This window comes from Gallus gallus, chromosome 5 (genome assembly GCF_016699485.2).
Source record: "Gallus gallus isolate bGalGal1 chromosome 5, bGalGal1.mat.broiler.GRCg7b, whole genome shotgun sequence".
Taxonomy (NCBI): domain Eukaryota; kingdom Metazoa; phylum Chordata; class Aves; order Galliformes; family Phasianidae; genus Gallus; species Gallus gallus.
In genome coordinates this window covers 1,208,683-1,235,712 of record NC_052536.1, presented here as the reverse complement: position 1 = coordinate 1,235,712, position 27,030 = coordinate 1,208,683, and the positions used below count along the sequence as shown (strand labels likewise).

At 43.2% G+C, this 27,030-nt stretch overlaps 5 protein-coding genes across 5 annotated transcripts; 2 read left to right on the top strand and 3 right to left on the bottom strand.

Moving 5' to 3' along the window:
- Window positions 1-3,405: 3,405 nt before the first annotated feature.
- On the bottom strand, window positions 3,406-4,362 carry COR1 (olfactory receptor 3). The gene has a single exon (NM_001031545.2). The coding sequence runs from the start codon at window positions 4,360-4,362 to the stop codon at window positions 3,406-3,408; it is 957 nt and encodes a 318-aa protein (NP_001026716.2).
- Window positions 4,363-7,617: 3,255 nt separating this feature from the next.
- On the bottom strand, window positions 7,618-8,556 carry OLFR3A (olfactory receptor family 5 subfamily J member 2). The gene has a single exon (NM_001396933.2). It carries the CDS (start codon window positions 8,554-8,556, stop codon window positions 7,618-7,620), a length of 939 nt encoding a protein of 312 aa, NP_001383862.1.
- A 3,838-nt stretch (window positions 8,557-12,394) lies between these two features.
- Window positions 12,395-13,638, bottom strand: OR1052 (olfactory receptor 1052). Its single transcript, NM_001305217.2, has one exon. The coding sequence runs from the start codon at window positions 13,331-13,333 to the stop codon at window positions 12,395-12,397; it is 939 nt and encodes a 312-aa protein (NP_001292146.1). The 5' UTR covers window positions 13,334-13,638.
- Window positions 13,639-20,767: 7,129 nt separating this feature from the next.
- OR8U1 (olfactory receptor, family 8, subfamily U, member 1) lies at window positions 20,768-21,706 on the top strand. Its single transcript, NM_001031176.2, has one exon. It carries the CDS (start codon window positions 20,768-20,770, stop codon window positions 21,704-21,706), a length of 939 nt encoding a protein of 312 aa, NP_001026347.2.
- Window positions 21,707-25,533: 3,827 nt separating this feature from the next.
- Window positions 25,534-26,587, top strand: LOC107053361 (olfactory receptor 1052-like). Its single transcript, XM_015286309.3, has one exon. The coding sequence runs from the start codon at window positions 25,563-25,565 to the stop codon at window positions 26,508-26,510; it is 948 nt and encodes a 315-aa protein (XP_015141795.1). The 5' UTR covers window positions 25,534-25,562; the 3' UTR covers window positions 26,511-26,587.
- Window positions 26,588-27,030: the final 443 nt, after the last annotated feature.

The following is a 27,030-nucleotide window of genomic DNA, read 5'->3' as shown; positions in this document are numbered from 1 at the left end:
TGCTAGTAGTAACTCTTGTTTTGTATTAATCCTTGGGACAGCAGCAGGTGATGATGAAAGCCATCAAAAGGAATAGTTAAAGCCTTAAGGTGTGATCAAGGTACCTAAATCTGGGCAGGCAAAAATTCGAAGTGTTGACCTTGGCAGGCCACGTTAGCTCTTTCTACAGTCCACAGAGAAAACAGTCAGCTTCAGAGACAAGTGCATCTAATCTGTTCTAAGACACCTTTCTTGGGAAGGATTGCACAAATTTTAGTGTGCCCATGTCTCTTCATTGGTTACAAAAATGGAGCAAGCTTGCGAGAGATATCCAAACGTAAGCATTTAATTAAGAAGGGTTAATCCCACATTGGTGTCCAAAGACTTCAAAGAGACAGTTTGACCTCTATGATGAAGAGCCTTGGGCTTCAGTAAGGCCTGAGTAAGAGGATTTATTTGTGTGTCTTTCCCTATCACACCTTTCAGTTAGCAATCTTTACAACATGTCTTCACAAAACAAGATTTTACATGTAAAAGATTCAGGAATTCAGCCATTTGTGGAACATTTTTTGCACGTGTAGAGCAGTGGGTTACAAATGGCCATATAGCGGTCATATGCCATCACACCCAGGAGAAACATCTCAGTGGTGGCAAAAAGGGCAAAGAAGCCTTACTGTGTAAGGCATCCACTATACAACACTCCCTTTGACACCATTAAAAAGTTGAGCAGCATGTTGGGAGTAACAGTGGAAAAACAGCAGACATCTAAGAAGAATATACTGCTAAGGAGGAAGTACATAGGGGTGTGCAGTTGTCTGGTTGGAAGCCTGTAGCTACCAGTGTTCCCCACAGGTCAGTGCAAGGTCTGGTCTTGCTCAATATCTTCATCAGTGACCTGGATGAAGGGATATAGTCTGCCCTCAGCAAGTTTGCTGATGATACAAAGCTGGAAGGAGTGACTGACACAGTGGGAAGCTGTGCTACCATTCAACTAAACCTGGACTGACTGGAGAGTTGGACAGGGAGGAACCTGATGACATTTATATTACAAGAGCAAGTGTAGAGTCCTGCACTTGCGGTTGAATAACCATATGCATCAGTACAGGTTAGGCGATGACTAGTTGGAGATGAGCTCTACAGGGAAGGACCTGGGGGTCCTAATGGGCAACAGGTTGTCCATGAGCCAGCAGTGTGCCCCTGTGGGCAAGAAGGCCAACAATATCCTGGGGTGCATGAAAATGAGTTTGGCCAGCAGGTCAAAGGAGGTGATCCTCCTCCTCTACTCTTCCCCGGGGAGGCCACATTTAGACTACTGCATCCAGTTCTGGGCTCCCCAGTTCAAAAAAAACCACACAGGGATCTCCTAGAATGCGTTCAGCAGAGTTCCACAAAGGTGATAAAGGGCCTGAGCATCTCCTTTATGAGGAAAGGCGGAGTAACCTGGATCTGTTCAGCCTGGAGAAAAGAAGACTGAGGGGGGGATCTGATAAATGTTTGTAAATATCTCAAGGGAAGTGGGAGGCAAAGGGATGAGACCAGGCTCTTCTCAGTGGTGTGTAGTGATAGAACAAGGAGTAATGTCCGAAAACTTGAACATAGGAAGTTCCATACAAACATGCAGAAGAAATTCTTTATGCTAAAGGTGATGCAGCACAGGAGCAGGTTGCCCAGAGAGGTTGTGGAGTATCCTTCTTTGGAGATATACAAGACACATCTGGATGCCCACCTGTGTGAACTACTGAAGGGTACTGAAGGGTTTGAAGTAGATGACCTCATTAAGTCCCTTCCAACCTCTGCAATTCTGTGATTCTGTGAAGGTGGAGACCCATTTGGGATTAAATCTGACAAAGGAGGTCAAGTATAACAAGAAAGTGTATGGAAAAAGAAAAGACTAGTGACAATGTGGGTCCAATAAAAAATAAAGGAGGTGCCAGAGTAACAGGAGATGCTCAGAAAGCAGAAATGATGGATAAAATAGAAATTTATACATATTTTGATTTCACAAAGAGTTACAAGACCTCTTGCTTCTCTACAGTTGTGTTCAGGACAAGGAATGTCAGGACATAGCAATCATCTCATTCTGTAGTCAACTACTATTTGTATTTATTGCTCTAAAAGCATTCTACTGGAAGAAGGAAACCAGTCCCAACCTGCCCTTAAAAATCCCTTTCTCTTGGATGAAAAAGGTGATGAGGTGGAAATAACATCAAATCAACATTTATATTTCTGTCCACATACAGTCAATACAATCAAAGCCAATTTGACACAGAAAAAACTCATTTATGAGCAGTGGTCATGGGTGTCCAGTGAGTACACTGAGATCATATGCATCTTGGTAACATGCAGACACCTCCATGTCCCATTCCAAAGGTTTGTTCTGTGAGCTGTCACACCACGAGGCATGACTACACCCTCAGCACGCCTCTAGCTCTGCTTTTCTGGAATTGTGAGTGCAGTGGCATTACAGCAGAAACACGTTAATCCAAAATCCGTGTGAATCTGTTCTCTTCCTTTCCCTACCTTGCTCTGTGTCTCAAGCCAGAGATCTCCACGTCTCATCTCTATTTACAGGGAATTTGTTTTTGTGGACGTATTCACCTCTCCTCTACAGTGCCACACTGAGCTTCTTGTATAAGATCTGAGTGCCTCCAGTTCTCCCCACACTAAAGATGTGCAAAGGGGAGAGACTGACTTCACTTGTGTTGCACTGAACATGTAGTTGGACTCACCAGTGAGAGCATCTCCACCAAGACTTTCCTTGGACAGAGTACAGAACCGGGACCAGAAAAATACCAGCCACGCTAATGGAGAGGAGGGTTTGTGCTCTTCTACCTGTTATAGCATACTGTCAGCATGAAGCTTTAAAATGAAGATAAGACCTCAAATTGTGCCAGAAGTGAAAAATGGTGTGATGTTCAGGAATATTCATTTCATGATAGATAACACTTCTTGTTGAACTTCATGGAACTCCTAAATAGGGCTGTGATCTTAAACCCATTTGACAGATATAAGCAAACACAGGAGTCTGGAAAGGCATCTAATTAAACATGCAGAAGCGAAAGCAAGTATTTTGCTTATTTTGTAATAATCACTTGTTTCTGAAGCTCAATTCTGAATGCAGCATGACTTCACTGCATTCTTCTCAGCAATTGGAACCATCAAGTAAATCTTGGTAACACTTTACAAAGCCTCTTTCAACATACACTGCAACTGTTGTCATATTTTGACAGGGATTCAGGAAAATGAATGCTGTTCCACATGCAATAAAGTTCAGATCAGGAAACACTCTCTTCAGAACAGCACTTAAATTCACATAAAACATATGTAATATGCAAAGACAACATGCATTTAAAACTGAATATATACTTATACGGTTTCTTAGATAAACTAATTTGTAAAACACCCCTTAAAAATCAAAATGGGAGCTCACTGGACAGCCTTAGAGTCAATGAATCCAAACGTTGTGGCTGTAAGTCTGCGTAGAGCATCCTTTACTTCCTTGTTCCTCCAGCTGTAGATGAGGGGGTTCAGCATAGGGATCACCACGGTGTAGAACAAAGATGCAATTTTGTCTGTGTCCAGAGAGAAGAGCTTGACAGGTCGCAAGTACATGAAGATGACAGTTCCATGGAACAAGGAGACAGCCATCAGGTGAGAGGTGCAGGTGGAAAAGGCCTTGTATTTCCCATCCTTGGAGCGGATCATCACCACAGTCAGAATAATGAAAACATATGAGATGAGGATGGTTATGATGCTGCTCATCACAAACAAGCTGCCAGAAATGATAACCAGCAGCTCACTGATAGCGATACTGGAAGAAGAAATCTGGAAGAGAGGACTGATATCACAGAAGAAATGGTTTACCACATTTGAATAACAAAAGGATAGTTTTAGCAAGCCACTGGTGTGCACCAGAGAGTTCAGGAAGGCCAAGAAGTACAAACTTTCCACCAGCCTCCAGCAGACCGCCTTGGTCATGATGGAAGGATAAAGCAGAGGTTTACAGATGGCCACATACCGGTCATATGCCATCACAGCTAGCAGCAAGCTCTCTGTGACTGTCAACAAAACAAAGCTAAAATACTGCAGAATGCAACCTACATACGAAATTGTTTTTCTTTCTTCTAAAAACATAGCCAACATTTTGGGAGTGATGACTGTAGAATAAGCAGCATCTGTGAAAGACAGATTTTGGAGGAAAATATACATTGGTGTTTGAAGGTGGAGATCCACGCTGATTAATGCAATCAAACCCAGATTTGTCAGCAAGGTGATGGTGTAGATGGCTAAAAACACCATGAAGAGAGGCATCTGCAGCCCTGGATTGTCTGTCAATCCAGACAGAATGAACGTGGTTGGTGTTGTGCAGTTTCCCGAAGCCATTGGGTTTCACTGGGGTGCTATCAGACATCTGGAGCAAGAGTACAAATGATAAAGGTTTTATTAGTGCTTTGAAATTAATGGGTAAGGAATCATGCAATCTTCAAATCCGTTATCAATGATCACGTAGCAGAGGCTTCAGAACACCGCAAGTTCCTAAAATGCATCTAGCTATGACAACAAGCACCTGCCAGATATCAAAAAATTATTGTTCATTGTGGTGTATCAGGCAAGTCATGAGTGTTCTTCATTATGATATTGAAAGCTTCAGTCCTGAGAACCTGTCACTTCCAACCATTCATTCCACGGTTAAGGTATCTGCCGTGTTACCAGTCCTACACAATGGAAAACAGAATGCAGACCATGAAAGATTTTATAATTTGCCGAGGCCTACCACTGTGTTCCTGCCATCAAAGGTTCAAGACAGAGAGGGCTGACTTTCCAGATGTCTTCCTTAAGTATCCTGTAAAATAAACATAGTCAATGTCAGAGACACACACTGGGATAATGTCACCAAACAAACAAACAAACAGAAAACCCACAGAAAAGAACTGGGTTCTCCTCTTCCTGTATTCTTTTGTTTTCGATCTGGTTCCATAGCTGTGTCTGGGAGAACAAATTCATTGAGAAACTGCACACAGTTGAGCAGTTTTGTGTGATTCTTCTCCAGAACCACTCAGCATGATTTGGAAGAGAAAAATCTTCAGAGGCAGAGAGAGACAGGGAGAGGGAAATGATGGATAGAAGTGAAATTCGGTGCTTATTTTGACTTCACAAACCTTGCAAGACCTCTTGCCGCTCTTCAGTTGTGTTTAGGACAAGCAATGTCAGGACACAACAACTCTCTCATTCTGTGGTCACCTGCAATTTATACTTAGCACGGCAAAACCTTCCTGCTGGATGAAGGGAACCAGTGCCAGTTGGTGCCTTCTGAAAATCCCCATCTCATGAAAAAAGCGGTGAGGTGGAAATAAATTCAAATCCACATTTATAATTTTCTGTCCAGATAGCTGAAACAACGGGCCAGTACAAATGAATAATCTTATTTAAAAAACATGCTTTTGTTGTAGCGTAATTGCTCTCAGTTGAGTGGTCCCATGAGAAAAACTAGTGATGTTTACAAATGCTTCTGTTATTATAAAGCGTCTTGAGAGTCTCTTTCCCCAGGACAGAACTAGTCAATACAGTCAAGGCCAATTTGACACAGAGACAACTCATTTATGAGCAATGCTCATGAGTGTCCAGTGAGTACACTGAGATCATATGCGTTTCGGTGACATACAGACACCTCCATGTCTCTTTCCAAAGGTTTGTTCTGTGAGCTGTCACACCACGAGGCATGACTACACCCTCAGCATGCCTCTTTTGCTGATTGTCTGGCATTGTGAGTGCAGTGGCATTACAGCAGAAACACGTTAATCCAAAATCCATGTGAATCTGTTCTCTGCCTTTCCTTGCCTTGCTCTATGTCTCAAGCCAGCGATCTCTCCGTCTCATCGCCATTTATAGACAGGTTGTTTTTCAGATACTTGTTTGACATCTGAGGGATGTGGAAAGGGGAAAGACTGACTTCATTTATGTTGGATTAAACAGGAAACTGGACTCACCAATGAGAGTTCCTTCACTGAGACTGTCCTTGGAGAAAGCGGTGAATTTGTAGCAGAAAATTCTTACCTGCCACACTTGTAGAGAGGTGGGGTTGTGCTCTTCTGTCTGTTGAAGTATACAGTCCTTAAAAGTGGTGCTTGAAAATGAAAAGAATGTCTCAAATGGTGCCTGAAGGGAAACACGGAATATTTATTTTGAATACAAACACACAGTGGGATGGGTGAGGAAGTGGCTGATGAGTCAGGCCCAGCAACTTGTACAAAATGGGGTTCCATTAGGCTGGCTGCTGGTCACCAGAGGGGCTCCCCAGGGCTCCATTTTAGGGCCAGTTTGCTTTAATGTTTTTGTTAGTGACTTGGATGTAGGACTAGAAAATGTTTGGAGCATGTTTGCTGACTATATTAAACGATCCCTTATGGGTCCCTTCCACCTTGGGATATTCTGTAATTCTATGATTCTAATGCTCATTGATCTTCAAGGCGTCCTTATATAGGGCTGTGATATTAATCCAGTTTGAGGGACATATACAAACACAGAAGCGTGGAAAAGCTCTGGTCAGAAATATCTTCAGACTCCACATCTTCAGTAAAGCATATATAACTGAGTTCTTCTGGATAGAAATCTCTGGCTTATACGTGGACACATGGCTCCTGCTTCTTGTGCACCTGCTCAGCGGAAAGGCTTGCAATGCCTCTGGAACTCCACACGTGGAGAATTAGCTGAAATGAAACTGCTTGCAGGACTGTCAACATGGTGCAGGAGATGGTTTTTTTTTTCCCCTGAGTCAGGCAGACTCTCATGCTTCATCTGCCTTCTCTTGTTCCTACCAGTTAGATCAATTGATTTACTAAGAGTTGGCCTCTGGAGTGTCTTTCACCATCCCTCTTAGACTTAGACTTAGACTTGGAAATACAAGTAGAAGACTGCAAAATTTGTTGTTCCAACAGCTCTTTGACCTGGGGATGTGTTTTCAGACCTGCACGTCATCACAAATCTGAGATGGACATGAGAAAGTGGCAAACAAGACTTCCCAGTTCTACCTGAACTACATAACTGAATTGTGCTTCTGCCATCCAGATTATTATTATTCTTATTGTTACTATTATCGCTGTCACAGTGAAAAGCAGCCCTGCTAATGCTAAAGGTACAAACACAAAACGAATGCTTCTTATCCTTCTCTTTGCATTTACTTTTCAACCAGAGTGATTACCAACTAATCCACTTGCAATATTTTCTCCTTACTCATAAATGGTCTTATTACAAATGAAGAAAACCAAACAAATATTTTATTTATTTTCTTAATAATAAGCTGTATCTATAGCTCATCCCCGACTGCAGTGTGGCTTCACTGCATTCTTCACAGCAATTTGAACCATTAAGTAAATCTTGGTAGTATTTTTCAACGTACAGTGAAATTGCTCTCATGTTTTGACACAGGTTATAGAAAATGAATGCTGTTCCACATACAATAAAGTTCAGATCAGGAAATACTCTCTTCAGAATAGCAGTTCAATACAGATAAAATGTATTTGCTTTTCCATCTGAGTGGAAATTAGAAACATAATATGTGCTTAAGTGGTTTCTTATTTACACTTATTTGTGAATCATCCCTTAAAAGTCAAAATGGGATATCACTGGACAAACCAAGGATCAGTGAAGCCAAATGCTGGTGGCTGTAAGTCTGCGTAGAGCATCCTTTACTTCCTTGTTCCTCCAGCTGTAGATGAGGGGGTTCAGCATAGGGATCACCACGGTGTAGAACAAAGATGCAATTTTGTCTGTGTCCAGAGAGAAGAGCTTGACAGATCGCAAGTACATGAAGATGACAGTTCCATGGAACAAGGAGACAGCCATCAGGTGAGAGGTGCAGGTGGAAAAGGCCTTGTATTTCCCATCCTTGGAGCGGATCCTCACCACAGTCAGAATAATGAAAACATATGAGATGAGGATGGTTATGATGCTGCTCATTACAAACAAGCTGCCAAAAATGATAACCAGCAGCTCATTGAGAGTGGTACTGGAAGAAGAAATCTGGAAGAGGGGGCTGTTATCACAGAAGAAATGGTTTACCACATTTGAAGAGCAAAAGGATAGTTTTAGCAAGCCACTGGTGTGCACCAGGGAGTTCAGGAAGGCCAAGAAGTACAAACCTTTCACCAGCCTCCAGCAGACCGCCTTGGTCATGATGGAAGGATAAAGCAGAGGTTTACAGATGGCCACATACCGGTCATATGCCATCACAGCTAGCAGCAAGCACTCTGAGGTTGTCAACAAAACAAAGCTAAAATACTGCAGAATGCAACCTACATACGAAATTGTTTTTCTTTCTTCTAAAAATGTAGCCAACATTTTGGGAGTGATGACTGTAGAATAAGCAGCATCCGTGAAAGACAGATTTTGGAGGAAAATATACATTGGTGTTTGAAGGTGGAGATCCACACTGATTAGTGCAATCAGACCCAGATTTGTTAGCAAGGTGGTGGTGTAGATGACTAAAAACACCATGAAGAGAGGCATCTGCAGCCTTGGATTGTCTGTCAATCCAGACAGAATGAACGTGGTTGGTGTTGTGCAGTTTCCCAAAGCCATTGGGTTTCACTGGTGTGCTATCAGACATCAGGAGCAAGAGTACAAATGATAAAGGTTTTATTAGTGCTTCAAAATTGATGAGGAAAGGAAGCGTGAAATGCTCACATCCATGATCTACAATCACACAGCAAAGACTTGACAAAATCCCAAGTTCCTAAAATGCTTTTTGCCATGAGAATTAACTATACCTAGATAATGAATTCATTTATTCATCCATTCATTTACCCCACCCAAACCAGCTATCTAAAATCTTGATGTTTAACAGGAGTCAGTTGCATAGGCTCTCTTTCTCTGCAGTGAGTGGACACATCGGATTTGTCATGTTCTTGGGTGAGGACAAAAGTGTTTTTGTTGACCAGGGAAGAAGATAGACCAGATATAATCTTGGGGAACATTCATATCAATATAAAGGCCACTCTTGGCAGCCCAATTTTACTTGTCTTCAAGACTTCTAGACTTCTTATATTTAGCAGAGAGAAGTAAGGCACCAGTAGGATGGCATGCATCACATCTACTCCACACACTTGTAAAATACGTATTTGAGGATAAGAATCTAATGGCATGGAACCTAGAAGAGTTACTTATGGATGCCAAGTCGAGATGTGATATCAGTCCTACATCATAAGGCAAACATGCTGTTCAGTAGCTGTGCTTATACCATGCTCATTCCTTTTAGTTGCACAGGAGAAGCATTCAAGCAACCCAAGATAGAAAGGAAAAAGCCCAGATGGTTCCCAGTTACTCATTAGAGTCTTTGTAAAAAAATGAGACAAACTGCTTTACTCTCTTCTAGAATGTCTCAACCCATTTAATGCTAAGACATGCCCTTGTAACTAAGACTTAATTCAGTTCTGTAGTTCTGCAGAATCAATCAATAGGCAACTTTCAGCAGATACTTACTTTACAAAGCAAACTTCAGTAAGGATTAATTTTCACGGGAAGTAATAAGAGGTATCCAGCTTATTTATTCCTCACTCCTCTGATTTTTAATCCTTATGTCCAGAAGGCAGGCACTTAGCTGCAGAGCTGTGTTAGTACACTCAGAAAAAGTCTGAAGCAATTATATATTTGACAGCCAGACCACAGTAGCAGGGCAATTATACTGTACTTTACGTCCCCTGAGAGAGAGGAGCTAATTACATCACAACGACATCTTAAGAAGCTTTATGGTATTTCTGATGCTTTAAGGTGTTGCTTGTCATCAGTCATTGCTGTTTGTGGAAAACAGAGAAGTGGAGAAAATGTGTTTTTTCAGACTTTGGTTAGATCCCAGAATCACAGAGCCACACAATGGTTGGGTTGGAAGTGTCCTCCAAGCCCCCCCAGCCCCAAACCCTGCTGTGGGCTGGTTGCCCCTGAACCAGATCAGGGGCATTCACAGCTTCTTCTGCACAGCCTGTGCTATTGCCTCACTACACTCTGAGTAAAGGATTCTCCATGAATATCTAACCTACACCTCCCCTCTTCTAGTTTAAAACCATTCCCTCTTGTCTTGTCACTATCAGACTGCATAGAATGTTGCTCTCCCTCTTTTCTATAAGCTCTTTTAAGTAATGGGAGGCCACAATGAAGTCTCCTGGAGCCTTCTCTTTCCAAGGCTAAACAAGCCCCACTTCTTCAGCCTGTCTTCATCTAGAGAAGAAGGGAGACAAGGAGAGATATTCTTATATAGTCACGTTAATTTATCTTATTCTAAGGTAGTTTAATCCTTAATTAGCTCCTGAGTCATCCTGTTCTGTGTATATGCAGAGTGGGAGATGACTCCAGAAGATGCCTGAGGATACCTGTTTTCTTACTGCCTAAATCTAACTTCTGTTCTTCATTGGTGTATAGAAATCTAAGGTCCCACTGTGCCTAGCACTAGGCATACAATCCAGCCTCGTCTTTTCAGCTGCCTTATTGACAGAGACCATGTTTAGATATGATTCAGCTAAAGTTTCTCAGACACCAGTACATCTGCATTGGCAGAGGGAAACTAGAAGGCTTTTCCAGAATCAACGTCTAGTCTTTAATGTCTCATTATAGGTCTATGATATGGCTATCATCTGTATATGATTTCTTTCTAGGCAGTGAAGAAAGATAGACTGTCTAAAGGGTAATACATGTAGACCAAGTAGAATTCAGCCACAACCTTAAGAAAACCAACCTTTTCCCTACCCTGCCATGTCTCTAAATGGGCCCTGGGTAAATGAGCTTGCATGTAGCTGTGTGCTTTTCAGATTTCATTTTTGTCAGTGAAAACATTGTTACATTACAGTATGTGGGATGTTGAACTGCTAATTAAAGTTGCTTTAATCTCTGTCTCTTTCACCTGCCTTCTGCATATTGCACAATTTCTTGGTATGGAGCTTCATGGTGTTCCATTTGTAGAACAGGGAAGACACACTGCCTTGAACAACTACACAATACTGTGAGCACAGGAATCCCTAATATTTCCACTGATTCCTGTAATTAAAGACAGCAAACAATCATCTCAATTTATTTGCAGTTTGAATCCACCTCAGCATGAAATGAGTAAAGAACTCTAGTTGAGTTGCTTTGGGACACCTGTTTCTGCATGAAAGAGGCTGTTCAGGGCACTCTGCTTTGGAAAATGAAGTTAAATCTTCACACTGTCCCAGGATAATACCACAAAAGACATTTATAACCAATAGCTGCTGGTGAAGTTTTCTGGTGTTGTTTGCTTTTTCTTGGAATTTCACTCATTTTTTTCCTTATGTAAAAATATTAAACATAAACAAAGCTTTCCAGTATGCTTAGAACAATAACAGGGGTTCACCTATAAAGATGTAGACATCTACAGTGGTAACCACAAACATAAACATTTGTCTCTTCCCAAACTTAACCTTCTTTGTCCAATACAGATGTCTACTCAAGTTCTTACACTTGGACTTCCTGTTCCGTCATGGGAAAAAAACAAGCAAAGGAACAAACAGGTATTTCTGGGGCTCGTTCATCCCCCAGCTAATGAGAGTGGGAGTCTAAAACCATTTAGATGATTGTGATCCTGAAGTGTAAATGTTTGGTCTTCATTATGAAGGGAAATGAGAGAAACCAGTACAGAGGTAGACATCTGTGCTATGGATGTGTGAAGTTAAACAAGGGAGTCTTGTCTATTTAGACTATATTGGGACTGCAAGAAAATGAACCCAAGTGATGCAAAAGTGTACTACATGCCTTTTTTTTTTTTGCAGCTTCCATAGACGTAATTAATAATGTCCTGTGCTCCAGAGAAAGCAGATGGCTGGTAACCACCATCTTCCTTCTTGTGTTGTTTCAGGAAAGGGTAGCACAGTGAGAACTGATTTCCAAGCAAACATAACATCAAATCTAACCTAACAGTGTCCGTCCACCCAATTTGCACATCCTTCTTCACTTAGAGATTTGATACTGTCACCGCCTAAAAGCCCTGTTAGTGCACTGCATGACAGCCAGATATGCTCATGAATTTGTTCAAGTGTTTTCATGCAAAAATAAGCAAACACTTAGGAATCTCTTTCTCTTTACTTCAGAAGGCAGCTCACTAAGCATGAGCCATGCAAATGTCCCTTCCCAAAAACATTCTAAATGAGCCCATGTCATCAAGCAGATCACACCATCTCTAGCAAATATTGTCTCTGTGAAAAAATAAACATGTTCTGTTTCTCCTGCTTTGGAAAATGAAGTTAAATCTTCAGACTATCACAGGAGAGTACCACAAAAGAAAAGTGTACTTGATAGTATTATACATGTCATTTACTTGTTGCAAGACACTATGAATTTTGGTATTTGGAACAATAATCCCAGACTCCTTACCATCAGCTTTGTCTTCCTATTTTTCAACAGGCACTTGCAGTGACTAGTGGAAAAGCTCTCGCACCCTAAATGTCCTTCTGAAGCTGCTCCTCACCTCCTTGTTTCTCAGGCTGTAGATCAAGGGGTTCAGCATGGGGACCAGGAGCGTGTAGAAGACTGCTGAGACTTTCTCCTGCTCTATTGAGTAGCTGGAGCTGGGCTGGATGTAGCTAAAAGCAAGGGATCCAAAGAAAATGGTGATGGCTGTCAGGTGAGAGGCACAAGTGTGGAAGGTTTTCTTCCTGCCATCATCTGACTGGATCTTCAGAATGACAGATAGGATGAGCATATAGGAAGCAGTGATGACAAAGAGAGTAAACAGGGCAATAACCGCAGAGAAAGCTAACAGCAAAGTCTCATTACGATGGGTATCCGAGCATGCAAGCTGCAGCAAGGGAGGGATGTCACAAAAGTAATGATTGATGACATTGGGGCCACAGAACGGCAGCCCCAGCAAGCCGCAGGTGTGTGTCAGCGAGTTCAGGAGTCCCCCCATGTATGATCCCACCACCAACTGCATACAGACTCGCTTGGTCATAACAGTGCTATAGAGCAGGGGGCTACAGATGGCTACGTAACGGTCATACGCCATTGCCGTTAGCAAGAACACCTCCGTGGTGATGAAAACAACAAAAAAGAAAGTCTGGGAAAGGCACGCAGAATAGGAAATGGCTTTGCTCTGTGCAAAGAAGTTCCCCAGCATCCTTGGAGCAAAGACAGTAGCAGAGCAGAGGTCGATCACAGACAAATTACCGAGGAAGAAATACATGGGAGTGTGAAGCTGGAGGTGAGTCCAAATCAAAACGATCATGCCAAGGTTCCCCAGCACAGCAATGGTGTAGATCACTGAGAAGATGAAGAAGAGAGGGACCTGCAGCTCCGTGCCATCTGTCAGTCCTAGGAGGATGAATTGGGTCATCCTGCTCTCATTCCTCCCATCCATCTGACACTTGCGGGATGCACTGGGAGATCTGCTGAATTACAAAGAGGGATCAGTGTGAAGGAAACGGAGTTCGTTACACAGAGAAAATGGAACTGGCCATTTTAGGTTTGTTCTGGAATTGTAGCCTGATCGTGCCTTCACGCTGAGGTGAGAAGGGCTGCAACAAGGATTTGCAGTTGTTATTTTGTTTTGTTGCACGCCTGGTGGAGCATGTAAAAATCTATCCAAATACTGCAGCAAGAAATGTACTCTTGAATCTCCATAATCTTACCTGTAACTGACTGGACTCCAAAAGCTAGTGCTATTGCATGTAGGTGGTTTGTTTGTTTGTTTGCTTGTTTTCATAAAGGTGACTTTAATCTGGGATTTATGTCATTTTCCTTTGCTAGCCAAAATGCTACGTAGCCAAAGTATCAGTCTCCTAGATGTCTTTTACAAAAACAAAACCAGAAGACCACCAACAACGTAAACCTTCAATTTTTCTGGGGATTTCTTCCAGCTCTGCTGCAGTTTCTACTGCAGCTGTGATTTCCAGTTTCAGCTAGTTACTTCTTCCTCATCATTTTCAATACTATTGATCAGATGCTTGATATAAGATGCCGTCTGTTTGAATTCCTGACCTGCATTCCAAATTAAAGCCTACACAGACATAGCTAGGAGGAAGGTCTGGAAAACACTGTAAAAGACTTTTTCCTTGTATCCTACCTAAATCTACTCTCTTTAAGCTTGAAAACATTTCCCCTTGTCCTAGCAGAACAGACCCTGCTAAAGAGTCTTTCCCTTTCTTTCTTACAGCCCCCCTTTAGATACTGAAGGGCCACGCTCAGGTCTGCCTGGAGCCTTCCCTTCTCCATGATGAACATCTCCAGCTCTCTCAGCCTGTCCTTGTACGAGAGGTGTTCCATACCTTGGATCGTTTCTGTGGCCCTCCTCAGGATGCAGTGCAACAGCTCCATGTCTCTTCGGCACTGAGGACTCCACATCTGGATGCAGTGCTCCAGTTGAGGTCTCACAGTGCAGAGCAGGGGGGCAGGATCACTTCCCTCACTCTGCTGGCCATGCTTCTTTTGATGCAGCCCAGGATACAGTTGGCTTTCTGGGCTGTGAGGGCACATTGCTAGCTCATGTCCAGCTTCCCATTCACCAATACCCCCAGGTCTTTTTCAGCAGGGCTGGCTCAATCCTTTCATCCCCTAGCTTCTATTGGTAGTGAGGGTTGCCTTGACCCAGGTGCAAGACCTTGCATTTGTGATGGTGACTATCTCATGTTTTCCTAGTAGCACATGGAAATAGGAAGTTTCTGTTTCATGGTGTCAGAGCAAAGCTAAGAACTGAAGGGAAAGAAATGTGAAAGTAGAGAAAGCTTTGCATAGTGTAGCAACCTGGGAAGGAATCATCTTCTTAGAAGCACACCAATAATTTGCAGCCAACACACCCAGCATCATGCAGTTCTAATGAGCATCTACACTGCAGTTTCTTACCTTGGATTGACTTCAGTACAGCCCAAATTCAGACAGATAGAATTAGGTAGCTATGGACCTGAAGTATATCTCTTTTGACCTCAAACAATTTTTAATTTTTGTCTGTTGTCTTGAATCCTCATCTTCCCACTTATCTTCTGAATGCCAGGCTGGAGTGATCTGATGCAATTTTCCAAGCTTATTACACTAAGAAATAATATCATAAGTCATTGGCTATTGAAATCTATGTCAGGTCTTGCAGGTCAAAAATCTACCTGTCTTCATGCTCCATCATTTTGCTCAGCCTTAAGCCCTCTTCAGAGCATGAGCTTCTTGCATTGATTTTAGGAATAAGTTAAAGTCAGTGTGCAAGGAACATTTTTCTTTTAAAGGAGAGATCTGCAGTGTGCTTCTGGGAGCTGGAGCTTGTGCCCTACACGGTTTAATGCTCCAAGGGCCTGGTTATTTCTCTTGATGCTGTTCTGTAGGTGTTTACAGATAGCTTCCCTGAGCCTAATGGCCTGAACCTGAGCAAGAGAAACTGCAAGGAGTCAGTTTTCATATCACTGATTCTCTTTGAACCTGGTTGACAAATACAGTTCCATGTAGTCAGCAATTTTGAGTTTTTCAAGATAAACTGTTTAGAGACAGAGCTTAGAGTTTAGAGCTTAACTGCTCTGGAAGAAAAAATTCCTTGCCTTTATTTGAATGCTCTTATGCTGCTATGGTACAGAGAAATGAATTGCATGTGTTCCACTGTCACAGTGAAAAGCAGCTTTGCTAATGCACAAACACAGAACTAAAGCCCCTTCTTCACTCTTTGCATTTACTTTTCTAGCTGCCTGACTGCAAACAGATCCACTCAGACACTTTCATTTTAAGAATGAACAACCAGTCATCTTAGTACAAATTAAGAACACAAAAAATATATATATATATTTTTTAAATAATCAGTTGTTTCTATCGCTCATCTCTGACTGCAGCATGACTTTTCAGCAGTTTTAGGCATCACGTAAACCTTGGTAATATTTTACAAAGCCTCTTTCAACATACACTGAAATTGTTGTCATATTTTACAGGGATTCAGGAAAATGAATGCTGTTCCACATGCAATAAAGTTCACATCAGGAAATACTCTCTTCAAAATAGGGAAGAGCAGGCTGTTATCACAAAAGATGTGCTTCACCACATTTCAAGAGCAAAAGGATAGTTTTAGGAAGACACTGGTGTGTACCAATGAGTTCCAGAAGACCCAGAAGTATGAGCCTTTCACCAAATTTCAGCAGAGCATCTCAGTCGTGATGGCAGTATAAAGCAGAGGTTTACAGATGGCCACATACTGGTCATATGCCGTTACAGCTAGCAGCAGGCAGTTTGAAACCGTTAACACAAAGCTAAAATACTGTGTAATGCAACCTGCATATGTAATTGGTATTGTTTCTACTGTACTGTGGCACCCAAAACTGTACCCAGTACTCGAGATGAAGCTGCATCTGTGCAGTGTAGAGCAGGAAAATCCCTTCCCTTGCCTGGCTGGCAATACTGTGCTTGATGCACACCAGGATATGGTTGACCTTCCTGGCTCCAGGGCACACTGCTGACACGTTCACCTTGCTGTTGACTAAGACCCCCAGCTCCCTTTTAGCAGTGCTGCTCTTCAGCATCTCATCCACCAGTAGCCAAGGTTGCCCCTTCCCAGATGCAGAATCTGGCATTTGCTCTTGTTCATGCAGTTGATCATTGCTGAGATCTCATGAGAATCATCCCACCAGGTTTTGGTCATGACAACTATATCTTGGTTTTCAAGCAGCACAATAGGTTCCAGCTGCTCCTGTTTGTTTCCCAAGCTGTGTGCACTGGTGTAGAGGGACTCTGGTCTTGTCACATCCTTATAGGACAACTCCTTAGTTCCTTTTAGGTATTTCCCTTGAATTTCCCCATTGCCTTCTCCTGTTGCACCTGCAGTCACCGCCTCATCATTATACAGTTTTGTATGTGCTGCAGTGTTGCCAGCACCACTCTGGGTAGTGGGTCCTTCAAGGTCCCTGCTAGCACCCTGACCCTCTACTCTAGCTATGCCATCCCACACCTTATCATGGGAAGGCTCACTACCCCTGTCCCACTTCAGACCTAGTTTAAAGCCCTCCCAGTGAGACCTGTTAGCATTTTCCCAAGGACCCTCCACCCCCTTTGAGTAAGGCAAACCCCATCCAGTGTCCATAAACCCAGTACGATGTAGGTTAACTGGTAGTCAAAAAAACCAAAGTTCTGGCAGTGGCGCCAGCCACAAAGCCAGGTATTTAAAGATATGATCTTTTGGTTTGTTTCTGTGTCCTTACCCAATACAGGAAGAAGAGAAGACAAGATGATTTGTGCACTAAATTCCATTAGCCACACCTGTAATCAACCAAGTATAACGTTCCACTTCTCACGGATTCTCCATCAGATGAAGATCTTAATTTAGGATGGGTCAACTTGCATGACCAGGTATTATTACAAGGTCACACATTCTCTTTCAGCCACACAAACACAAGACAACATCTGTATGAAAAACAAGTAACCAGAGCAATGAGCCCTCGCATTACAGGGCATCTAGCATGAGTTCTTGGTATTGGTTGAACATTGAGTCTACCCAATGGACGCATCAGCCAGAAAGAACAGCACTCTGGCCACAATACCCATGCTCTACAAGATATGCAGCTGTATGAGTGAGGGGACGAAAGTGCAGATTGACTAAGACTGTTAACAAACAGAGAAGGTCTGGTGGGAGATGTAGAGGTTGGGGGCTGTCTTGGACAGAGTGACCATAAAATGGTAGAGTTCTCGATTCTTGGTGGAGCCAGGAGGGGGAACAGCAAAACTGCTACCTTGGACTTCTGGAGGGCGGACTTGAATTGTTCAGAAGAATAGTAGGGGGAGTCCCCTGGGATTCAGTCTTAGAGAGTAAAGGGGTCCAAGATGGCTGGTAGCTTTTCAAGAAGGAAGTCTTAAAGGCACAGGAGCAGGCTATCCCCCTGAGCCACAAAATGAGCCCACGAGGAAGAAGACTGGCATGGATGAATAGAGAGCTGTTCTTGAGGCTCCAGGAGAAAAAGAATCTACCTCCTGTGGAAGAAGGGACGGGCAACTCAGAAAGAATACAAAGAAGTTGTTAAGATGTGCAGAGAGAATCAGAAAGGCAAAATCCCAGCTTGAATTCAACCTGGCCGCTGGGGTAAAAAGAAACAAGAAACTCTTTTACAAATATATCAACATTAAGGTCTGGTACTGCACTCTCTGACCTGGTACTCTCAGCTGGGGAGCAGACAAAATCCCCCACAGTTCAGGAGGATACAGTCAGAGACCTACTACTCCAACTGGACTGCCACAAGTCCATGGGGCCAGATGAGATTCACCTGAGAGTGCTGAGGGAACTGGCGGAGGAGATAGCAGAGCGGCTTTCCATCATCTATCAGCACTCCTTGTTGACGGGTGAGGTCCCAGAAGACTGGAGGCTTGCCAATGTGACACCCATCTTCAAGAAGAGTTGTAAGGAGGATCCAGGGAGCTACAGGCCTGTTAGCCTGACCTTGGTGCCGGGGAAGGTTATGGAGCAGATTGTCTTGAGGGGGATCACGCAGCATGTGTGGGACAACCGGGGTATCAGGCCTAGCCAACGTGGGTTCACAAAGGGCAGGTCCTGCTTGACCAACCTGATCTCCTTCTATGATCTAGTGACCCATCTGGTGGATGAGGGAAAGGCTGTTGATGTAGTCTACCTGGACTTCAGCAAAGCCTTTGACACTGTCTCCCACAGTCTTCTCCTGCAGAAGCTGGCAGCCCATGGCTTGGACAGATACACTCTTGGCTGGGTAAGGAAGTGGCTGGAGGGCCGGGCCCAGAAAGTGGTGGTGAATGGAGTTAAATCCAGCTGGTGCCCTGTCACGAGTGGTGTTCTCCAGGGGTCGGTGCTGGGGCCTGTCCTCTTCAATATCTTTACTGATGACCTGGATGAGGACATTGAGTGCACCCTCAGTAAGTCTGCAGATGACACCAAGTTGGCCCTAAAATGGAGCCCTGGGGAGCCCCTCTGGTGACCAGCAGCCAGCCTCATGGAACCCCATTTTGTACAAGTTGCTGGGCCTGACTCATCAGCCACTTCCTCACCCATCCCACTGTGTGTTTGTATTCAAAATAAATATTCCGTGTTTCCCTTCAGGCACCATTTGAGACATTCTTTTCATTTTCAAGCACCACTTTTAAGGACTGTATCCTTCAAGAGATAGAAGAGCACAACCCCACCTCTCTACTAGCGTGGCAGGTAAGAATTTTCTGCTACAAATTCACCGCTTTCTCCAAGGACAGTCTCAGTGAAGGTACTCACATTGGTGAGTCCATCTTCCTGTTTAATCCACCATAAATGAAGTCAGTCTTTCCCCTTTCCGCATCCCTCAGATGTCAAACAAGTACCTGAAAGACAACTTGTCTATAAATGGCGATGTGACAGGGAGATCGCTGGCTTGAGACATAGAGCAAGGCAAGGAAAGGCAGAGAACAGATTCACATGGATTTTGGATTAACGTGTTTCTGCTGTAATGCCACTGCACTCACAATGCCAGACAATCAGCAAAAGAGGCATGCTGAGGGTGTAGTCATGCCTCGTGGTGTGACAGCTCACAGAACAAACCTTTGGAAAGGGACATGGAGGTGTCTGTATGTCACCGAAACGCATATGATCTCAGTGTACTCACTGGACACTCATGAGCATTGGTCATAAATGAGTTGTCTCTGTGTCAAATTGGCCTTGACTGTATTGACTAGTTCTGTCCTGGGGAAAGAGACTCTCAAGACGCTTTATAATAACAGAAGCATTTGTAAACATCACTAGTTTTTCTCATGGGACCACTCAACTGAGAGCAATTACGCTACAACAAAAGCATGTTTTTAAATAAGAGTATTCATTTGTACTGGCCCGTTGTTCCAGCTATCTGGACAGAAAATTATAAATGTGGATTTGAATTTATTTCCACCTCATCGCTTTTTTCATGAGATGGGGATTTTCAGAAGGCACCAACTGGCACTGGTTCCCTTCATCCAGCAGGAAGGTTTTGCTGTGCTAAGTATAAATTGCAGGTGACCACAGAATGAGAGAGTTGTTATGTCCTGACATTGCATGTCCTAAACACAACTGAAGAGCGGCAAGAGGTCTTGCAAGGTTTGTGAAGTCAAAATAAGCACCAAATTTCACTTCTATCCATCATTTCCCTTTCCCTGTCTCTCTCTGCCTCTGAACATTTTTCTCTTCCAAATCATGCTGAGTGGTTCCGGAGAAGAATCACACAATACTGCTCGACTGTGTGCAGTTTCTCAATGAATTTGTTCTCCCAGACACAGCTATGGAACCAGGTCTAAAACGAAAGAATACAGGAAGAGGAGAACCCAGTTCTTTTCTGTGGGTTTTCTGTTTGTTTGTTTGTTTGTTTGGTGACATTATCCCAGTGTGTGTCTCTGACAATGACTATGTTTATTTTACAGGATACTTAAGGAAGACATGTGGAAAGTCAGCCCTCTCTGTCTTGAACCTTTGATGGCAGGAACACAGTGGTAGGCCTCGGCAAATTATAAAATCTTTCATGGTCTTCATTCTGTTTTCCATCGTGTACGACTGGTAACACGGCAGATACCTTAACCGTGGAATGAATGGTTGGAAGTGACAGGTTCTCAGGACTGAAGTTTTCGATATCATAATGAAGAACACTCATGACTTGCCTGATGCATCACAATGAACAATAATATTTTAATATCTGGCTAGTGCTTGTTGTCATAGCTAGATGCATTTTAGGAACTTGCGGTGTTCTGAAGCCTCTGCTACGTGATCATTGATAATGGATTTGAAGATTGCATGATTCCTTACCCATTAATTTCAAAGCACTAATAAAACCTTTATCATTTGTACTCTTGCTCCTGATGTCTGATAGCACACCAGTGAAACCCAATGGCTTCGGGAAACTGCACAACACCAACCACGTTCATTCTGTCTGGATTGACAGACAATCCAAGGCTGCAGATGCCTCTCTTCATGGTGTTTTTAGCCATCTACACCATCACTTTGCTAACAAATCTGGGTCTGATTGCATTAATCAGTGTGGATCTCCACCTTCAAACACCAATGTATATTTTCCTCCAAAATCTGTCTTTCACAGATGCTGCTTATTCTACAGTCATCACTCCCAAAATGTTGGCTACATTTTTAGAAGAAAGAAAAACAATTTCATATATAGGTTGCATTCTGCAGTATTTTAGCTTTGTTTTGTTGACAGTCACAGAGAGCTTGCTGCTAGCTGTGATGGCATATGACCGGTATGTGGCCATCTGTAAACCTCTGCTTTATCCTGCCATCATGACCAAGGCGGTCTGCTGGAGGCTGGTGAAAGGTTTGTACTCCTTGGCCTTCCTGAACTCCCTGGTGCACACCAGTGGCTTGCTAAAACTATCCTTTTGCTCTTCAAATGTGGTAAACCATTTCTTCTGTGATAACAGCCCCCTCTTCCAGATTTCTTCTTCCAGTACCACTCTCAATGAGCTGCTGGTTTTCATTTTTGGCAGCTTGTTTGCGATGAGCAGCATCATAACCATCCTCATCTCATATGTTTTCATTATTCTGACTGTGGTGAGGATCCGCTCCAAGGATGGGAAATACAAGGCCTTTTCCACCTGCACCTCTCACCTGATGGCTGTCTCCTTGTTCCATGGAACTGTCATCTTCATGTACTTGCGACCTGTCAAGCTCTTCTCTCTGGACACAGACAAAATTGCATCTTTGTTCTACACCGTGGTGATCCCTATGCTGAACCCCCTCATCTACAGCTGGAGGAACAAGGAAGTAAAGGACGCTCTACGCAGAGTTATAGCCACCAACGTTTGGATTCATTGACTCTAAGGCTGTCCAGTGAGCTCCCATTTTGATTTTTAAGGGGTGTTTTACAAATTAGTTTACATAAGAAACCATGTAAGTATATATTCAATTTTAAATGCATGTTGTCTTTGCATATTACATATGTTTTATGTGAATTTAAGTGCTATTTTGAAGAGAGTATTTCCTGATCTGAACTTTATTGCATGTGGAACAGCATTCATTTTCCTGAATCCCTGTCAAAATATGACAACAATTTCAGTGTATGTTGAAAGAGGCTTTGTAAAGTGTTACCAAGATTTACTTGATGGTTCCAATTGCTGAGAAGAATGCAGTGAAGTCATGCTGCACTCAGAAATGAGCTTCAAAATCAAGTGATTATTACAAAATAAGCAAAATATTTGCTTTCGCTTCTGCATGTTTAATTAGATGCCTTTCCAGACTACTGTGTTTGCTTATATCTGTCAAATGGGTTTAAGATCATAGCCCTGTTTAGGAGTTCCATGAAGTTCAACAGGAAGTGTTATCTATCATGAAATGAATATTCCTGAACATCACACCATTTTTCACTTCTGGCACAATTTGAGGTCTTATCTTCATTTTAAAGCTTCATGCTGACAGTATGCTATAACAGGTAGAAGAGCACAAACCCTCCTCTCCATTAGCGTGGCTGGTATTTTTCTGGTCCCGGTTCCGTGCTCTGTCCAAGGGAAGTCTTGGTGGAGATGCTCTCACTGGTGAGTCCAACTACATGTTCAGTGCAACACAAGTGAAGTCAGTCTCTCCCCTTTGCACATCTTTAGTGTGGGGAGAACTGGAGGCACTCAGATCTTATACAAGAAGCTCAGTGTGGCACTGTAGAGGAGAGGTGAATACGTCCACAAAAACAAATTCCCTGTAAATAGAGATGAGACGTGGAGATCTCTGGCTTGAGACACAGAGCAAGGTAGGGAAAGGAAGAGAACAGATTCACACGGATTTTGTATTAACGTGTTTCTGCTGTAATGCCACTGCACTCACAATGCCGGACAATCAGTGAAAGAGGCATGCTGAGGGTGTAGTCATGCCTCGTGGTGTGACAGCTCACAGAACAAACCTTTGGAAAGGGACATGGAGGTGTCTGTATGTCACCGAGACGCATATGATCTCAGTGTACTCACTGGACACTCATGAGCATTGCTCATAAATGAGTTGTCTCTGTGTCAAATTGGCTTTGATTGTATTGACTGTATGTGGACAGAAATATAAATGTTGATTTGAGGTTATTTCCACCTCATCACCTTTTTCATCCAAGAGAAAGGGATTTTTAAGGGCAGGTTGGGACTGGTTTCCTTCTTCCAGTAGAATGCTTTTAGAGCAATAAATACAAATAGTAGTTGACTACAGAATGAGATGATTGCTATGTCCTGACATTCCTTGTCCTGAACACAACTGTAGAGAAGCAAGAGGTCTTGTAACTCTTTGTGAAATCAGGAACATAGTGGTAGGCCTCGGCAAATTATAAAATCTTTCATGGTCTTCATTCTGTTTTCCATCGTGTATGACTGGTAACATGGCAGATACCTTAACCGTGGAATGAATTAAAGGTTGGAAGTGACAGGTTCTCAGGACTGAAGTTTTCAATATCATAAACACGCATGACTTGCCTGATGCACCACAATGAACAATAATACTTTAAAATCTGGCTAGTGCTTGTTGTCATAGCTAGACACATTTTAAGAACTTGGGGTTTTCTGAAGACTCTGCTACACGATCATTGATAATGGATTTGAAGATTGCATAGTTCCCTGCCCCATTAATTTCGAAGCACTAACAAACTGCACAACACCAGCCATGTTCATTCTGTCTGGATTGACAGGCAATCCAAGGCTGCAGATGCCTCTCTTCATGGTGTTTTTAGCCATCTACACCACCACCTTGCTGACAAATCTGGGTCTGATTGCATTAATCAGTGTAGATCTCCAGCTTCAATCCATAATGTATTTTTTCCTCCAAAATCTGTTTTTCAGAGATGCTGTTTATTCTACAGTCATCACTCCCAAAATCATAGAATCACAGAATATCCCAATTTGCAAGGGACTCATAAGGATCATCAAGTCCAACTCTTGGCTCCACACAGTACCACCCATAACCTATGTCTGAGAGCAGTGCCCTGGTGCTCCTTGAATGCCAACAGCTTGGGGCTGTGATCACTGTCCTGGGGAGCCTGTTCCAGGGTCTGACCACCCTCTGCTTAAGAACCTTTTCCTAACACCCAGTCTGACCCTCCCCTGATTGAGTTCCACACCCTTTCCTCAGGTTCTGTGATGTTTATGGTAGGAACAAAAATAACAATTTCATATGCAGGTTGCATTCGGCAGCATTTTAGCTTTGTTTTTTTGACAGCCTCAGAATGCTTGCTGTGATGCCATATGACCAGTACGTGCCCATCTGTAAACCTCTGCTTTATACTGTCATCATGACCAAGACAGTCATGGAAATACTTCAAGACAACGGGTTAAAATTAAGCATTGTTTGAGGTCTAAATTATGTCAAAGAGATATGCTTCAGGTCCATGGCTGCCTAATTCTATCAGTCTGAATCTGAGCTGTGCAGAAGTCAATCCGAGGTAAGAAACTGCAATGTAGATGTCCATTAGAACTGCACAATGCTGGGTGTGTTGGCTGCAATGTTCTTGATGCACCACTAAGAAGATGATTCCCTCCCAGGTTGCCACATTGTGCACAGCTCTCTCTACTTTCACATTTCATACCCTCTAGTTCTTTGCTGAACTGGCTCCATGAAACAGAAACTTCCCATTTCCTCCAGTACTGTAGGTTATGCCTTTCCTGAGCTATGCATTCTCCCTTTGTGTATATGATGAACTTTGGACGCAAAGAGCTCTAATATAAAGTTAGACACAGGCACATGCAAACCACATCTTTTCTTCTGATTTTACAAATGTCAGAAAATGGCTTTGGATGTACATCTAACTTTCAGTAGTTAAATAGTGGTAGCTTCCCAATACTGTTCTCTGTGAAAATGGTGTTCTCAAAACATAGAATCATAGAATCACAGAATCACAGAATCACAGAATCACAGAATGGCTTTGGTTGGAAGGAAATCCAAAGATCATCAATCTCCAAACCCCTGCTACAGGCAGGGTGGCCAACCTCCACATTTAATACTGGACCAGGCTGCCCAGGCCCCCATCCAATTTGATCTTGAACACCTCCAGGGATGGGGCATCCACAACTTCTCTGTCTGTGTGGGCTGTAATTTGGAATGCAGGTCAGGAATTCAAACAGACGGCATCTTATATCAAGCATCTGATCAATAGTATTGAAAATGATGAGGAAGAAGTAACTAGCTGAAACTGGAAATCCCAGCTGCAGTAGAAACTGCAGCAGAGCTGGAAGAAATCCCCAGAAAAATTGAAGGTTTACGTTGTTGGTGGTCTTCTGGTTTTGTTTTTGTAAAAGACATCTAGGAGACTGATACTTTGGCTACATAGCATTTTGGCTAGCAAAGGAAAATGACAGAAATCCCAGATTAAAGTCACCTTTATGGAAACAAACAAACAAACAAACCACTTACATGCAATAGTACTAGCTTTTGGAGTCCAGTCAGTTACAGGTAAGATTATGGAGATTCAAGAGTACATTTCTTGCTGCAGTATTTGGATAGATTTTTACATGCTCCACCAGGCGTGCAACAAAACAAAATATCAACTGCAAATCCTTGTTGCAGCCCTTCTCACCTCAGCGTGAAGGCACGATCAGGCTACAATTCCAGAAGAAACCTAAAATGGCCAGTTCCATTTTCTCTGTGTAACGAACTCCGTTTCCTTCACACTGATCCCTCTTTGTAATTCAGCAGATCTCCCAGTGCATCCCGCATGTGTCAGATGGATGGGAGGAATGAGAGCAGGATGACCCAATTCATCCTCCTAGGACTGACAGATGGCACGGAGCTGCAGGTCCCTCTCTTCTTCATCTTCTCAGTGATCTACACCATTGCTGTGCTGGGGAACCTTGGCATGATCGTTTTGATTTGGACTCACCTCCAGCTTCACACTCCCATGTATTTCTTCCTCGGTAACTTGTCTGTGATAGACCTCTGCTCTGCTACTGTCTTTGCTCCAAGGATGCTGGGGAACTTCTTTGCGCAGAGCAAAGCCATTTCCTATTCTGCGTGCCTTTCCCAGACTTTCTTTTTTGTTGTTTTCATCACCACGGAGGTGTTCTTGCTAACGGCAATGGCGTATGACTGTTACGTAGCCATCTGTAGCCCCCTGCTCTATAGCACTGTTATGACCAAGCGAGTCTGTATGCAGTTGGTGGTGGGATCATACATGGGGGGACTCCTGAACTCGCTGACACACACCTGCGGCTTGCTGGGGCTGCCGTTCTGTGGCCCCAATGTCATCAATCATTACTTTTGTGACATCCCTCCCTTGCTGCAGCTTGCATGCTCGGATACCCATCGTAATGAGACTTTGCTGTTAGCTTTCTCTGCGGTTATTGCCCTGTTTACTCTCTTTGTCATCACTGCTTCCTATATGCTCATCCTATCTGTCATTCTGAAGATCCAGTCAGATGATGGCAGGAAGAAAACCTTCCACACTTGTGCCTCTCACCTGACAGCCATCACCATTTTCTTTGGATCCCTTGCTTTTAGCTACATCCAGCCCAGCTCCAGCTACTCAATAGAGCAGGAGAAAGTCTCAGCAGTCTTCTACACGCTCCTGGTCCCCATGCTGAACCCCTTGATCTACAGCCTGAGAAACAAGGAGGTGAGGAGCAGCTTCAGAAGGACATTTAGGGTGAGAGAGCTTTTCCACTAGTCACTGCAAGTGCCTGTTGCAAAACATGCTTAGCTGCGAGAAAGGGTTTGGGGTCATGGTTCCAAATACCAAAATTCAATAGCAACATGTAAATTTTATGCATAGTATTATCATGTACGCTTTTCTTTTGTGGTATCCCAATGCCATCCCACTAAAGCTGCTGTTTCATACTGTGTTCCTATTCGTACTGTAAACTGACGCAAATGTACTAAAAAGTTCACAAATCCCTTGTTGTAAAATAATTGCTTCTAAAAAGTTGGCTGTGTACTTTTGTACTTTTTGTGGAAAACTTAATGGTCTTCAAAGGAATAGCTGAAAGTGTGGCTTTTCGGGCTGAAAGGCCCGACGCGAGCTGCAGTTCCCGCCCCTCCCCGCTCTCCCGGCAGCAGCCAGCGTAAAACTACATCCTCCAGCATGCCTCGCGGCCCGCTCTGCCCACTGGGAGCGGGCGCCCTGACTCGTTGCCGCGGAGCATTCTGGTACCTGTAGTCAATCTCCCAGACTCCTGCCAGCCTTGAGC